Raw genomic sequence first — 17,058 nt, 5'->3', positions numbered from 1 at the left:
TACTTAAAAACCAAGAACAATGGCATGACATGGCTACTTAAGCAAAAACAACATACAGGTCATGTGACATGAACAAACCAATGAGAAACAAGACCTACATAGCTAAGGCAACACATCAGAACCCCATGACACACATACAATGGCATCACATTGACAGAACGAGGACCATAACCAACTCTCAAGAAATACAAAGACCTGAAGCAATAACAAGATACACGAAACCCAAATCCCATAATAATATTGGACATTAGTGTTTTCTCCTCGATGCCTGCCTTCTGAAATGCAATATCGATTTTTACAAAGCTCATCGTTTCTGAAAATCGAGGTTTGGCTATGATTTGGCCAGCGATCCAGTGGCTTTGTGGATTGGCTGAATACCTCAAGCATGATGATGGAAAATGTTACGGCCCCTCCACCAGAATGTGATGCAGGGGGCCCAGCAAGAACCATACAAAACCAATAAAATTCCATTATAAAAACGATGCTTTGTTAGCAGCACCGTTGGGACATAATTACTGATTAGAATGAACCTTCTACTGTCTTTTTTACGCATTGCGTTGTGTATCTTAGTGCTTAAACATAAAACCAGGTCTGCCATTTTTGTGAATCGGAGAAACCACACACAACACAGACCCACTCCTACACTACTCCACAACTCACGTTTGTAAGCATCGAGTTGTCAAATTTCTTTTAAATATCTAAACTCCCTCAACAGTCTGTGAGTACAGAAGCGCCAGACTGTCCCGTGCAAAGTTGGAACTGCCCCCCACGTTACAGAAACAGACCAACCGCATTTGTAGGCTACTGCTCACAGAAAACAGCCTCCTTGCCCTCCGTTAATGCGCTGCACACATCTGAATATTTGGGTTGAACTGTTTCGAAACAGTGTTGTGAAATACAACTTCACCACTGATTTCTATCTTGGCTGTCCTCTTTGTCGAGCACCTAACAAAGAATTTTTTGTTTTTCACAACGAAAACACCAGATTCCACTTGCAAAATACGACGTTGTATTGTCAAGTTTTTGCAATGAGGAAGTCATTGCAACAATCAACTACGCAACATTGTGTCTGCATCAAATCGCAGTCAAAAAAGATTATTTTATGTTAATTTAGATTATATAGGAAACAATATACGGCCTTAAATGTAGTGTGAACATAGTAAAGAACACGTTTTAAAATACAACATGGAATTATTGCACAGTGTTTTTTTTTGTGTGGGAACAATTAATAGTAGTCTTTTTTTTTTTTTTGTATGACTAGTAAACTAGTAAAACTTGCTTACACTACTAATAATGTTCAAACATGACGTATTTGGTATCTAGTAGTTTGGTATGGCTACATTCTAAGAAAATTTTGTAAAAATCCCACAAGGTTACTCATTTAATCGAAGGAATTTTTTGTGGTTGATTGTTCACCAGGTTTTTTTTTTCTTTTTTATAACGCTCAATTTATAAAATTATGCAACTGTGTTTGTTTTTTTTGTTTATAGGTTACAACAGATAATGTCATGGAAAATTACTAGTACCCTTTCTCTCTGATATTTTTCTTACCGTGTACTACTGATGGCAAGCATCATAGGTACAGCTACTAACAAGGTGTATCACAAAATGAAAATTGTTTAAATTATATAATGTTATATTAAACTGAACAATTGCAAATAGCAGCTAACGAATTCATTGATTTGTGTACGGCGAGGCTCTTTTGTTTTCCTCTTTTTTGGAATTAGATGGGAAAAGATGGGTCTTTTTATCATGTAGTCACTTATCAAAAGTTCTACAATTGCCAAATAAATTTTTTAAAAATACCTAAATTGTTTGTTAGATAGTTTGGAAGAAAATTGCTAGGAATCTGAAAAATTTTGCAAAATTAAGCAACAAAATGCTAAGTTGGCACTCTGCGATGCGCCACATGACTAAAAAAAAAAGGAAATTTTTCCCATCGAAATGGAGGGCGCATTGGATACGCTTTCGAAATACTTTGGCGTCGTTGCCCGTGGTGAACCCGCCCCCCAAAAAAAAAGTGCCTTGGAATTTCGTCTTCGTAGTCTGCACACTCCAGTTTTGTGAACAAGTCTTCGTTTCGCCGTTGTGACCAATCACACTTCAATTCGCACTAACTGGAAGTCCATGTCACTTCAGTTTGGGGCACGGTCTAATGACTACTTCTCATGGCTTCTACTCTCGGGAATGAATGTCTCCCTAACTGCGAGGTGTCGCTGTTGGGACAGTGTTATTCCGGCTTCCTGTTTGTCCTTGCTGCTGGTTTGTGATTGTGTAGCATCCCGTGTAGCTATCGTTTTTTTCTGTAGAATCTCGATCTTCCTATCACTCTCTTAGTGTCTTAGGGATTCATATGAAAATAGAGCCCCCACCAATATTTCTGATATTATCTATCAAACCTAATTTGATTATATTTGATTCATTTGCTTTTATTCTAAAAAACTGTGAGTGCAGTGCGCCTGCAGCGGCTTTAGCATTCGTTAGCAACGTTTAACTTGATCAGTAGCGTTTTCCATTTGTGCCTATCTGCGTTTCTTTTTATCTCTCTCTCACTCTGTTTTTTCACAAGTTTATAAAATAAACTGTGGTAAGATCATTCCTCAATCATGGTAAGTAAGGCTTCATTTCCGGCTTCATTGTTGTTTGCAAAACCCCCCCCCTCTCCCCCGATGGCAACATATAGTTTAATCTCTCTCTGTTGGCGCAGAGGGATTCACATGTGATAAATACAGGGAAATAGTTAGCGCTGACAGAGAAGATTTCAGAATTATAGACACGCATCAATCGTAAATTGAGGACAGTAAGAATCTGAGGGCTTCAGATACGGCTTGGATGCGACTAGCTCAGAGAGTCCTGTACATATGTTCGCGCTTTCGGTTCATCACTCAATGCGTGGCCTGGATGTCTCCCGTGGTGCCACAGAATAACATAGTGTTTCATAGACAATTTTGGACTAGTTTGTGGGGCAGCCTTACCTGTTGAAAAGAGATGGTCTTTCATCCCTCCTGGGGTGGTGCACACCGCTCTTCTCTCTAGAAAATATGGCTCTTAGCGTTTGCACTTGAACTAACTGTGGCCCAGGTCAGGAAGCAGACAGACTGGCTAAACCGACCGTTCTGCTAGCCACCTCTCACGTCACAGAAGTCAGTTAATTCTCAGCACATAGAGACTCTTTCACCTAGACATGTCGCACTATAGAGACTGTTGTCTGTTCCCCGAACTAGAAAATACCAAAAAAGTAACAAATTTAATTGATGTTCAACAGATAAAAAAACAGATGTAATATGGATAAACAATGATAAAGCTTGGCTTATTAAATATCAGGTCCCTTTCGTACGAAAGCACTTTTTTGTTAATGATATGATCACTGATCATAATTCTAGATGTCACTCTGTTTGACCCAAACCTGGCTAAACACCTGATGATTACATTAGTTTAAATGAGCTCTACACCCCAAGATTACTGTTATAATCATAGCCGTGTCCAAAATGGTAAAGGGGGAGGTGTTGCCTCAATTTAATAAACATGTTGTTCAGGATTTCTCAGAGGGCAGGCTTCAAGTAATAACTCGTTATGAAGTAATGGTGCTTCATATACATTTGTCCACGAGAAACACATGTTAATGATAAATTTCCCAGTGATGTTTGTACTGGCTGCTGTATACAGGCCACCAGGGCACCATACAGACTTTATTTTAAGAGTATGCTGATTTTATATCTGAGTTAGTGCTGTTTAGTGCTTGTTGATTTTAATATTCCATGTTGATAATGAAAAGATGCATTGGGTCAGCTTTATAGGACATTCTGACCTCTATTGGGGTTAGACAACACACCTCAGAACCTACTTAGTGTGGAAATCATACTCTAGATTTAATACTGTCACATGGAATGGATGTTGATGGTGTTGAAATTAATATGCAGCCAAGCGATGCTATCTTAGATATTATTTAGTTTTTGTGCAAACTTCATATAGCGCTACAAACTGTAAATTCTACGTCTTGTTACAAGTATGGTGAGAACCATCACTTCTACCACAAAAGACGGCTTTGTAAAGTAATCTTACTGATTTATTCCAATTCCTTAGCATATCCCAAAACCTCCGAACAACTTGACGATTGTAAACAGAAACTATGGACTCTCCTCTTTTTTTAGCATTTTAGATATAGTTGCTCCTTTTTACACTTAAGGAAGATTAAGGAAAAACAGGGTGCGAGTGTTGCTCATATACCACATTGTCAGACTAAAGAGAGCAGCCCGCAAAATGGAGTGCAGCTGGAGGAAAACAAAACTAGAGGTATTTTGTATTGCTTGGTGGGAAAGTAACCTATCCTACAGAAAAACATTAAAAACTGCTAGATCTGGTTACTTTTCGTCTCTTTTAGAAGAAAACAAACATAACCCCAGGTATTTATTCAATACAGTGGCTAAATTAACAAAAAATAAAGCATCAACTAGTGTTGACATTTCCCAACATCACAGCAGTAATGACTCTATGAACTACTTTACTTCCAAGATCAATACTATTACAGATAAAATTGTAACCATGCAGCGTCAGCTACAGTATCATATCAGGACAGTGCACTATAGATCAGTTCCACTCATTCTCTACTATAGAGAGAAAGAATTGTATAAAACTTGTTAAATCATCTAAATCAATAACATGTACGTTAGACCCTATTCCATCTAAGCTCCTAAAAAGAGGTGCTTCCAGAAGTCATAGATCCTCTTCTGACTATTATAATATATCATTGTCATTAAGATATGTCCCCAAACCTTCAAAACTGGCTGTTATTAGGCCTCTCATCAAAAAAACACAACTTGAGCCCCAAAGAACTAGTTAATTACAGACCGATCTCGAATCTCTCCTTTTCTGTCCAAGATACTAGAAAAGGTAGTATCCTCAAAATGATATTCCTTCTTAAAGAAAAATGGTATCTGTGAGGATTTTCAGTCAGGATTTAGACCGTATCATATTACTGAGACTGCTCTAATTAGAGTTAAAAATGACCTGCTCTTATCATCTGATCGTGGTTGTATCTCTCTATTAGCGTTCGTTCGACACTATTGACCACAACCAGTGTTGCCAACTAATTTTCAGAAGTTGCTAAAAGAAGGTTGATTTGTTGCTAAAAGTTGCTAAATAAGTTTTAATTATTGTATTGTAAGTTAGTATGCTACACTCTAAGAAAATAATTCACGCGGTTTTTACCTGCATTTTAAATTATGCATTATATTTCTTGTTTTCGGGTTACAGGATTACAACAGATAATGGAAAATTTTTCTAGATATTTTTCTTACAATGTACTACCACGGATCAACAATCACAGGTACAAGCTAATAACAAGGTGTATCATAAATTAAAAATTATTAAATTATTATTATTACTATGAAATTGAACAATTCCTAATAGCAATAACTTCATTCACATGATGTGTGTACTGCTAGGCATCTTTGGTTTTCTTCTTTTTGTGTAATTTAGATGGAAAATCTGTGCCTTTTTATTGTTTGAGTCACTTATCAAAAGTTGCTAAAAGTAGCCAAATAAAACTTTTAAATAGCTAAATTTGTTGCCAGGTGCTTTTGGAAGAAAAAGTTGCTAGGGTAGTCTGAAAAGTTGTTAAAGGGTACATAACATACACAGTTTCACCTAATCTCATGTTAATCTTGAGTACCTATAGAGTAGTACTGCATCCTTTCATATCTCAAAAAAGTCTTTTAGTTTTATCATATTTATAAAAGAAAATACAGCTTTCCGATTCTCTCCGGAAAAAGCAGAGCTCCTGGAGGCGTGCCGTGGGCAGAGCTATAATACTGATGTTTTGTGTTGTTTCCATTAACATATATTCACTTATGTGCTGATTTCCAACAAAGACAGAAATCTGATGCAGGTTGTAACTTACATGAATGGGGTCTTTTATCACTGGGACAGCTCCATGTTTTAATAGCAAACGATGTGCAAATCCAGCGTCGACCTAGGCCTTGTTTATAAAACATTCGTCACTGAAATGACGAGAACACACAAACGCACTTGCTACACTCCGTTGCTGCCCCGGAAAAACAAACTGCATCCACTGTTCGTGTAACGCTGGGTTCTTTGGGAAACTGAACACGGTAAACTTTCCCTCACATTCAAAAACACATTTATTTAGAGACATTCTTGAACAAATCCTATGCAACACTGCCGAGGATTTCCTGATGAAGCTCGTTGATGGCTTTCCCTCAGTCGCGCTCTCCTCTGGTCGACGTGTGTGGTGTCGGTGCGCTTTTCCGAGAGAAATGCTCGTATAAGGAGTTCCAGTGTTAGCTTTCACTGTTATGCTGATGATACTCAGCTCTATATTTCTTCGCGGGCCCGTGTGGAAACATACCAATTTGAAAAAACTAACGGAATGCATAGTCGATATAAAAAACTGGATGACTAGTAATTTCTTACTGTTAAATTCTGAAAAACCAGAGGCGTTAATTATAGGACCTAAAAACTCTGCATGTAATATAGTAGAATGCTGTGGTTGCCTATCAAACATCGTATAGATTTTAAAATCTTGCTATTACTTATAAAGCCCTGAATGGTTTAGCACCTCAGTATTTGAACGAGCTCTTGTTACATTATAGTCCTCCACGTCCGCTGCATTCTCAAAACTCTGGCAATTTGATAATACCTAGAATATCAAAATCAACTGCAGGCGGCAGATCCTTTTCCTATTTAGCACCCAAACTCTGGAATAATCTACCTAACACTGTTCAGGAGGCAGACACACTCTTGCAGTTCAAATCTAGATTAAAGACCTATCTCTTTAACCTGGTTTACACATAACACACTAATACGCTTTCTAATATCCAAATCTGTTAAAGGATTTTTAGGCTGCATTAATTAGGTAAACTGGAACCGGGAACACTTCCCATAACACACAATGTACTTGCTACATCATTAGAAGAATGGCATCTACGCTAATATTTAGGGACGCACAGATACCACTTTTTCCAGTACTCGCCCGATACCGATACTTTTATTTTTGGTACTTGCCGATACCGAGTACCGATACCAATATTTTTATTGCATTTGTAATTTTTTTAAATATTGGGTACAGAAATCAAAAGAGTATGTATAATGTTAGCTGGTTGAGTTAATTTATTAAATAGATAGTCAAACCAAAATTTATTCAGACACCTTCAACATTTCACATTATAACAGTTTATTCTCTATAGTTTAGAAGATGGTAATAAAATATGACAAGAACTCATAGTTAAACTTTGTCAGAACAAATTCATCGTGATAATGTTAGATAACTTTGATAGAAAGGTATGTAATGGATTACAATCAACCAAAAATTATTCAGACAGCTGTTAGTATGACAGTATTTACACAACTATCAATACTTAGTCGTGCCACCCTTAGCCTTAATGACTGCCTGTAGTTTCCTGGGTATGCTGTCATCCAGCTTCATGCAAACCTGAACTTCCAATTTTTTTTATGCAGACTTTGTTTGAAGAATTTTTGGGGTATAATTTGTCGCAGTTTAACTTTATTTTGCTTTCCTCCTCATTACATAAATGAAACTATAGTGTCCTGCACCCACTAGTAAAAAAAAAATATAAAAATGTATATCTGGTCTCTGAATAATTTTTGGTTTAACTGTATATCATTCGGTTATTTTCAAACTTAATTATGCCCATTAAAATATATTTTACAAGTTTTTGTTACTTTCTTTGTTCATGTTTTTGCTCTATGGTTCATCATCTGTAATTTATAGCATTAGAGCTGCTCCATTGTAGCGACTTAGTACTGTAATGACGCACTTTGCTGTAATAATCCAGGGAACCACTCGTTATAAATCTCCTGTGTTATTTATCACAAATAGAATAGTCGTGTTTTTTGTTTTTGTTTTTTATCTGAAACGTGCTGCGATTTATATTCCAAAGTCAGTCATTTATTTAATCCAGAAACACTCAAGCAAGAAAAACGCGCGAAGCGTGTGTGTGTTTTTGTTGTTGTGGAGAGAGAGGGACAGTAACGTACTGCCTAGCGCATTACACACAGGCTGCTAGATTCATTTTCACCAGAAAGTCATGTATGCCTAAGATTGAAAATAAATTGTTTATATTGAATGCCCTTATAAATTTTTTTTTACGATTTAGTTTTAATCCAAATGCGTGTGCTAAGTGAGTGAACATCAAAGATCTCTCTCTCTCTCTCTACCGTTAAGTAACTTGTGCATTGTTTTACTTACTTGTTTTTGACATATCCGACCGAACTACAAACTTTCCAGTGATGAACTGTATATTCACTCGACAAGCTCGCGCATCACTGCCTCAGCGTGCTTTATCAGCTCGCGCACGTCAGGCGTTAATACTGAATGTTTAAGTACTGCCTAGCACATTACACACAGGCTGCTACGTTCACGAATCTCTAATAACTTTTTTCTTGCTATACTCCATATAGCTCCATATGCAAGTCAGAAACTAAGCTTTTTTTGCACAGGCCTATCTAAAGGGTTAATGGTCCTACCTAGTGATCAACTGTAAAAACAACAAATTTTACCTCTACCCAACAGGGAAAACCACCAACCATCAAGAATGCATAATTTTATGGTGTCATGGCTTTGCAATCAAAAAATGTCGTTATAATGGAAGTCAATGGGGCAAAAACAGCCACGAACAATAAATGAGGGAGAAAAAAATAAAATCTAATGCTGCACAAAAACTAAAACTGCATCAAAGCCAATGTTGTTACTAATCTTTGACATGCCCAAGACTGTGACAAAAGGTAAAAAAAAAAATCCAGCCACAATTACTTTTATATTGAAAATAAGTCATTTTGTTTTTTTTTTCCCCCAAATCAGTGACATCATTTATGAACTTGGCAATTAAAGAGTTAAAATCTTGGATTTTTTTTAAAACATTTGGTAGTTTTGATCAGGACTGAGGTTGATTAATAGATTTATGCAAAAAAAAATTGAAAAAAAAAAATATTTATCTGATACATTTTTACAGCAGTTTAATTGAGTGGATGTTTTCATCCCGAACATAACGAAAGGGTTGTGAATTTAAACAATGCACAAGGGTTAACTGAAAAATTTGTTTACTATTGTCATTTTGCATTATTGGCACACTATTTTCCTAATTAATGTTGTGCAGTTGCTTTGACACAATCTGTATTGTTAAAAGCGCTATATAAATAAAGGTGACTTGAATGACGTTCTGCAAGAGCGGTATGTTTTCACGGCTCATCACAACACAATAAAATATTAGCCTACGTCTCAAAATGAGCTTGAAATATTCATTAGAGCTGAGTTACTGTGGTCTAGACTGCCACAGCTTTTCAAAGTGTGAAAGGTTATAAGGTTTCTCTACAATGTGATATCTCTAGTGCAGTTTTAGTTCTTCCCACAATCAAAACACGTAGGAACCTTCACATCTTTGTCTTTTCTTGTGTAATTTTAAAAGACAGTAGGACACTCAGAAGCAAAGACGAGGAGATCAGGGCATATCAAGGCACAAGATAAATGAACATTAAACACATTCTTACATCTGTTTTCCCAAAACACCCAGCCATAAAACAATAGTGAGACTTGTCCTTTGTACAAACTTTCACACATTTCTTCAGATATAATGCTCGTTCTTTTACAGTAGTGATCACAGATAAATGGATGTTGTCCACAGTGAGAATGCAGATGTAACTTAAGAGTGTGAAACATGTGGCTTGTCTCTATTGTGGATTTTCATGTGTCCCTTAAGGTGGTCTTTTTTTACAAAACTCTTCCCACATTGATCACATGTGTGTGGTTTCTCTCCGCTGTGGATCATCATATGTGTCTTCAGGTTTGATTTTTGGGCAAAGCTCTTTCCACACTGATCACACGTGTGTGGTTTCTCTCCAGTGTGGATCCTCATGTGTATCTTAAGGTTTACATTACATGTAAAACTCTTCCCACACTGATCACAGGAGTACGGCTTCTCTCCAGTGTGGATCCTCATGTGAATCTTAAGGTTTGATTTCTGTGCAAAACTTTTCCCGCACTGATCACATGTGTGTGGCTTTTCTCCAGCGTGGAGCTTCTCATGTATTTTCAGATATCCTGGCCAATCAAATCTCTGGTCACAGTGTGAACACTTATAAGGCTTTCCTCCAGTGTGAACTGTCTGGTGCTTTCTCAGGTCAGCGGCAGTAAAAAAGGTCTTCCTACACTCAAAACACATATGATCCTTCACATCACTGTGTCTTTTCTGGTGTTGTTTTAATCCACTCAGTACACTAAAACTCTTTCCACACAAAGAACACATGTGAGGCTTCTCTTTTGTATGAATGTACAGGTGGATCCGTAGGCCTGAAGCTGATGTAAATGTTTTCCCGCACTGATCACAGTAAAATGGTCTTTCTCCAGAATGCGAACGCAGATGTAATTTAAGAGTGCTCGCATCTCTAAAACTCTTCCTGCACTGATCACATGGGTACGGCTTCGCTCCAGTGTGGATCTTCATGTGAACATCAAGGGCTCCTTTTTGTGTAAAACTCTGTCCGCATTGATCACACGTGTGTGGCTTCTCTCCAGTGTGGATCCTCATGTGTAGCTTAAGGTGTTCTTTTCGTGTGAAACTGTTCCCGCACTGATCACATGTGTGTGGTTTCTCTCCAGTGTGGATTGTCATGTGTGTCTTCAGGTTTTCTTTTCGTCCAAAACTCATCCCGCACTGATCACATGTGTGTGATTTCTCTCCAGTGTGGATTGTCATGTGTTTCTTAAGGTTTACTTTAAGTGCAAAACTGTTCCCACACTGATCACATGAGTACGGTTTCTCTCCAGTGTGGATTTTTATGTGATCCTTAAGGTGTTCTTTTCGTGTGAAACTCTTCCCGCACTGATCACATGTGTGCGGCTTCTCTCCAGTGTGGATTTTCATGTGTTCTTTAAGGCTTCTTTTTTGTGTCAAACTCTTCCCGCATTGATCACACGTGTGCATCTTCTCTCCACCATGAACCCTTGTTTGACTTTTTTTGTTTGGGAAACTCTTTCCAGTCCGAGGGCAAGAACTTTTGGCTCCCCTAATGGACTTTTCTCCAGTTTTGACATGTTGATTTTTCTCCTCTGCTTCACTCAGTTCATCACTCTCCTCGATCTGTTCCATTAAGTCTAAAAAGAAAAAAAAAAAACATTTTATTTTCATTCATCTATTCTCCAAACCACTCATGAGGGATTTCATTTTCTGTATATCATCCATTAACATTAATGGGTAGAGACAAAGTGAACTCAAATATAACACCAGAACATAGACAATTGCAGTACAACAGAAAAGAGAAATTTGACTACATTTTAATAAACAATTATATGTCCCTGGAACTTTTCATGAATTAGGCACATTGGTCAGTTGTTGTTTGTAAAACAATACAGGCACAAATCCTTATTTTAACCCACTGACCCCACTGTTTCTTGACCCTGTTCCTGGAAGCACACCAACACTTATATAAACCATTGAAGTGCAGAATCTCGTAGATTACAATTTGCAATTAGACAGATGTACTGTTACTTCCTCTACTGTAAAAAATCTGGGTGTTATATTAGACAGTAACTTGTCTTTTGAAAATCATATTTCCCATGTTACAAAAAACAGCATTCTTCCATCTTAGAAACTTTGCCAAGCTACGAAACATGTTCCCTGTTCCTGATGCAGAAAAGCTAGTTCATGCATTCATGACCTCTAGACTGGACTATTGTAATGCACTGCTAGGTGGTTGTCCTGCATCCTCAATAAACAAGCTACAGGTAGTACAAAATGCAGCGGCTAGAGTCCTTACCAGGTCAAGAAAATATGATCATATTACGCCAATTTTACAGTCTCTGCACTGGCTACCTATTGAGTTCCGTATCAGTTACATATTACTTACTTATAAGGCCCTTAATGGTTTAGCTCCTGCGTACCTAACTAGTCTTCTACCACGCTACAACCCATCCCGCTCCCTAAGGTCACAAAACGCTGGACTTTTGATAGTACCTAGGATAGCAAAGTCCACTAAAGGAGGTAGAGCTTTTTCACATTTGGCTCCCAAACTCTGGAATAGCCTTCCTGATAATGTTCGGGGTTCAGACACTCTCTCTGTTTAAATCTAGATTAAAAACACACCTCTTTGGCCAAGCATTCAAATAATGCATCTCATAATTTTGGACTGCAGTTATATCTGATCAAATGTGCATTATTATTCTTTAGCTTGGGTTAAACTAATTAATTTTACTTGGCTGGAACAGCAGCTACGCTAATTATGTCTCTATTTGTTTCTCTGTTTTGCCACAGGATTTACATCCCGTGGTAACTAGGATTTACACAAGCTCCAGTCTGGATCCAGAACACCTGAGAAGAGATGATGCCAGGCCCTCGAGGACCTCAGATGATGCTAACCCAGAGACAACATACAGAACTACCATATTTTGCTGTAAGTTTGATTGCATAATTGCTGTTAATAGTGTTAATCGTCTGTTTGTTTACGTCTTTTTATTGATTTTTCTCTGAACATTTCTGCCATATGCACATGAACTGACAGTCACCACTGATAAGTTACTACTAAATATTGTAGAAACTTAATTTTCTGTAAAGTTGCTTTGCAATGATTTATATTGTAAAAAGCGCTATACAAATAAACTTGAATTGAATTGAATTGAAGTGCACACACGCGGCAGTGAAGTTAACACGAACCTGGAGTAGTTTTGGCTGCATTCGTCAACCCTTTTATCAAAATGGTAAAAATAACCATGACTGACTTCTATAATTTAAAATAAACTTAAGTTCATTACAAGTAATTATAAAAGAGATTTGACTTAACCCTCTGGGGTCTGAGGGTGTTTTGGGGGCCTGGAGAAGTTTTGACATGCCCTGATATGTGCTTTTTATGTTGTTCATAAACATATAAATGACTAAAGTCTAATATCACTGTAATCAGCACAAACTGTGCTACAATATGTGAGCAGCATGTATGTACATGATTGTGTTTTTGAGAAAGCAACAAATTTTTAAGTCACTGAAATAAGGCCATAAAACACATACAGAACATTTGTTCACAAGACTTTTGAGAACAGATTTGAAGCCTAGAGTTTTTGCTTCAAAATGATGTGAAAATCATCTTGATTACTCGCTCACAGAAAATAATATATTGATTTAAATTTTCTAAGACACTTTTTGTGTAGGAAAGGTATATGCGAGAAGGCGTCAACTATCATGCATAATGCTGTAATTCACACCTGAGAAGACAAAGACCCGCATAATGTGCTGCATAATGAGCCTTTCAGCCAGGTGTGTGACTGAGAGGGAACAGTTACAAGAAAGATTGTGAGGAATAAAAGAAATTTTGTATATTTATTTATAGTTTATTTAGAATATATTTATTTAGAATATATAATATTATGTTGAAAAGAGTGGAGATTTTTTTTAAGGGTTTTTTGATTAATGGAAATTTCAGAAGAACAGCATTGTTTGTTACAGGATACATGTCTTTATCATCAATTTTTTTTAAGGGTTTTTTGTTTATTTGTATTTTGAGTAGAAGAGCATTGTTTGTTACAGGATACAAAAATGTAGCTTTGATCACAGGAATAAGTTACATTTTAAAATATAAAGAAGTTATTTTAAATAGTAAAAATATTTCACAATATTCCTGCTTTAGCAAATGCAACTTTATGTACTTTGGATCAAATAAATGCAGGCTTGGTGAGCAGAAGAGAATTCTTTACAAAAACATTAAAAATCTTACTGTTCAAAAGCTTACGAAATGTTCAAAAATTTTGAAGCAGATATAGATGGAAATCGAATTCAGGAAATCTGGAATCAGAATTACAGATTTTTCTTACACCTCCTTTCATTGACCATTTGTTGAAAATGAAAAAAAAGACAAAATAAAATTTCAGTTTTAGACACCAGTTTGTACCCAGTTCATAGAGAGTGTCCTGTGTATTACTTGACATTTTAACTAAATATGAAATAACATTTCACAACCCATATGACTTTTCATACTGCAAATATAATGACTTTAATGTTCATTAATCAATGAGGATTCAAAAATAAACACCAACCTCTTTGTTCTTCAGTCTCCTCGTGGTCCATTCTGCAGGATTCTGGATCACTCATGTTCTCAGTCTTCAGCTCTGCTTCACTTCTAGGCTGATGGGAATATCCCAGCATTTACTGGTGTGTTGTTGTGGGAGGAGCTTCAGTGGAGGCAAGTTGTTATGGGAGGAGCTAGAGTTAAGGTGAGTTGCTGTGGGAGGAGCTTCAAGCTGTGTGGCAGGAATAGCAGATCTGCTAAAATCCAAAATAACCAGTTAATGAATTGATGTTTTCATTATTTCAGACATTTTAAGCATTCAACATTGTGTTCACATTTTCGATGATGCATAGATAAAAGTTCACATTTTATGGGTTTTTGATTTATGTGTGAGTCAATCTAATATAAACCTTACATCAATACTCCATCCCAAAATGAAAATTTTGTTATTAATCACTTACCCCCATGTCGTTCCAAACCCGTAAAAGCTTTGTTCATCTTCGGAACGCTGATTTGGAGAGACACAGAGGAGAGGAATTGTTGAATAAAGTCGTTATTTTTGTTTTCTTCATGTACAAAAAGTATTGTCGTGGCTTCATAACGTTACGGTTGAATCACTGATGACAGATGGACTATTCTGACGATGCTTTTCATACTTTTCTGGACCCTGACACTGTTATTTATTTGGCAGTCTATGGTACAGTCACAGGCCTCCCTGTTTTCATCCAAAATATCTTAAATTGTGCTCCAAAGACGAACAAAGCTTTTACAGGTTTGGAACAACATGATTGGTAAGTGATTAATGACAACATTTGAATTTTGGGGTGGAGTATCCCTTTAACCTTTTCATTCATTTATCTATCGTAAGAACAAACTAACAAAGAAATGGATAAATACACATATATAAATAAAAGAAATCAAATATACAAAATATCAATAAAATAAAAGTATAAACTGATTCAGAAGTAATTGTACAGATGTGTAAGCAACAAAGACACTTCAATTTGGTGAACTGTAGTTGGTTTCAGTCTGTTTACACCAATGTAATGAGCTTTAAGTGGCAGTTTACAGGTGATCTGAAGACATCAGCGTCATGAATGAGGAGAAAACAGGAATTATTAACATGAAATCAGCACTTCTGAAAAGATTTACATGATCATCAGCAGAGATTTCTCTGTATTCACACTTTATTCAACTGTTTAGAAACAGCATTTGAATCAAGACATGCTAAAATATATAAAACTACTCTATACTTTATTATTATTATTTCTAACAATATGAGACATGAAAATGTGTGTCAAAACAGATACAAAAACACTCAAAACAAATGACCATTATTACAGTTATAGTATTTCTCTGCCTACTTATTGCTATTTTTCCATCTTATTGGGACTCAAATTATACAATTTTATGCATTCCCCCATTAAAGTACATCTTCACCATTTACAACACAGGGGAACAAGCGCCACTATTAAAAACAGTGTGCATTTACTCTTAAGTTGTAGCATCATTAGATGGGTCATTCTACAGAAACGTCCACTTTTGGTATGGCAAGATGTCTTAAAATTGATTTATTTTTCTAACATTTAAACTTGGACCAGATTATTAGATTACCCTTTGACTTTATGAGTACACATAAATGACAGCTTAATGATTTTTAATTTTTTGTGTGATTGTTTTTTTTTTCTGCATACACCCTTTTTTTGTCACTGGTGTTACCTTTAGACTATTAAAGGTGTTTATGAAACATTATTTTACATTTTTTTTCAATACATGCGGTCAGAGGTACATAAAATTAATGATAATCTAACTAATAAGGAGATTGTTTTTTTTTTTTTAAATCAGGGTTTGTTAAAAGTGTGACTGAATGATGTTAGTTCAATTGCGCAACAATGTATTTGCTATAAGAATGAAAATATTTGAAAAACAGCTATAAACAAGCAATGATACAATCCTTTAAAGCTTAATTCTTAAGTGTAGCGGAATTCAATGAATTTAAAATTATTATCATGTTACATGTGAAAGATTTTATTTAATGTGAAAGAAAAAAGCACAGTGAGTGACACAACAAATCACCAGTGACATACATAACATATTCAAATGCCTCATTTCATAAGAACTGAAATCAGTTAGAAAAATATCATAGACAACATTTTAAATTGACATTTTAACTTCATTAGAAAACAACTAAAATGTAAAACAAAGTACATTACCTAGTAAGTACAATACCATGACATAAAATAGTCACAGCTGGACAATTGCAGTTTAGACAATGACTAAGAGGGGAAAACTTTGAACTGTCCAATTTCATGGTGCCTTTTTGCTTTTTTTTTACTTGCCCATCTGCCCCACAATGAACTCCCAGAACTGCTGATCAATCTGAACTGAACGCTTATTTAGTGCCATGGGCTCTGGAATCAGGCATATGATCTGGTCATCACCGTACTAGTTAACATCATCTCTGGGGCTTGGCCAGAAAAATGTATTCACTCCATTGCGGTGCATGCATTTGACTTGCACATTGTTTTCCTCCACCTGCAGGATGATGCCAGGGTAGGGATCATCATCATATCCCACAACACACCACTGCCCAGTGTGATGCTGTTCTATGACATTGGGTCTGAAACCTTTGCCTGTTTGATTGATTGCATACATAGCTACAAGAGTAATCTCCTCTAGGCTGTGGCATGGACACTCAAACACCCCCTCAGCAGCCCCACAGAAACAGCTTATGTCCCTGTATTTGAGAATGCCAGGAGAAACGCTAAGGACCTCATGCATTTTCATGGTGCCTTTAATGGTGAATAGGGGCACTTGCTTTAAACCTTCATCCTTCTTCTCAACTTATTCCTCACTCACATAGTAGAGTTTCACCTTGCTTGGGTCCTTCAGCAGCTGGAAAAAGCTCTGTGCATCAGGAATATCTTTACCTTGATGAACTAATGCGTCAGCTGTTCTCTTCAGTGCAGTTGTTCAGCTGTTCCCTTCCCGTGACTTGCCTCAGAGAAGTTCCATGTCACAGTCGAGAAACCC

General features: G+C 36.6%; 1 protein-coding gene across 1 annotated transcript; it reads right to left on the bottom strand.

The window, feature by feature from the left end:
* Window positions 1–9,097: 9,097 nt before the first annotated feature.
* Window positions 9,098–14,276, bottom strand: LOC109112486 (gastrula zinc finger protein XlCGF57.1-like). The gene is made up of 2 exons (XM_042754448.1): window positions 14,054–14,276; window positions 9,098–11,128 (listed from the first exon to the last, which is right to left on the bottom strand). Exons 1-2 carry the CDS (start codon window positions 14,160–14,162, stop codon window positions 9,678–9,680), a joined length of 1,560 nt encoding a protein of 519 aa, XP_042610382.1. The 5' UTR covers window positions 14,163–14,276; the 3' UTR covers window positions 9,098–9,677.
* Window positions 14,277–17,058: the final 2,782 nt, after the last annotated feature.

Source organism: Cyprinus carpio, unplaced genomic scaffold, assembly GCF_018340385.1.
Source record: "Cyprinus carpio isolate SPL01 unplaced genomic scaffold, ASM1834038v1 S000006515, whole genome shotgun sequence".
In the NCBI taxonomy this organism is placed as follows: domain Eukaryota; kingdom Metazoa; phylum Chordata; class Actinopteri; order Cypriniformes; family Cyprinidae; genus Cyprinus; species Cyprinus carpio.
Note: the sequence above shows the minus strand (reverse complement) of the source record. Positions and strands in the feature narration are given on the sequence as shown.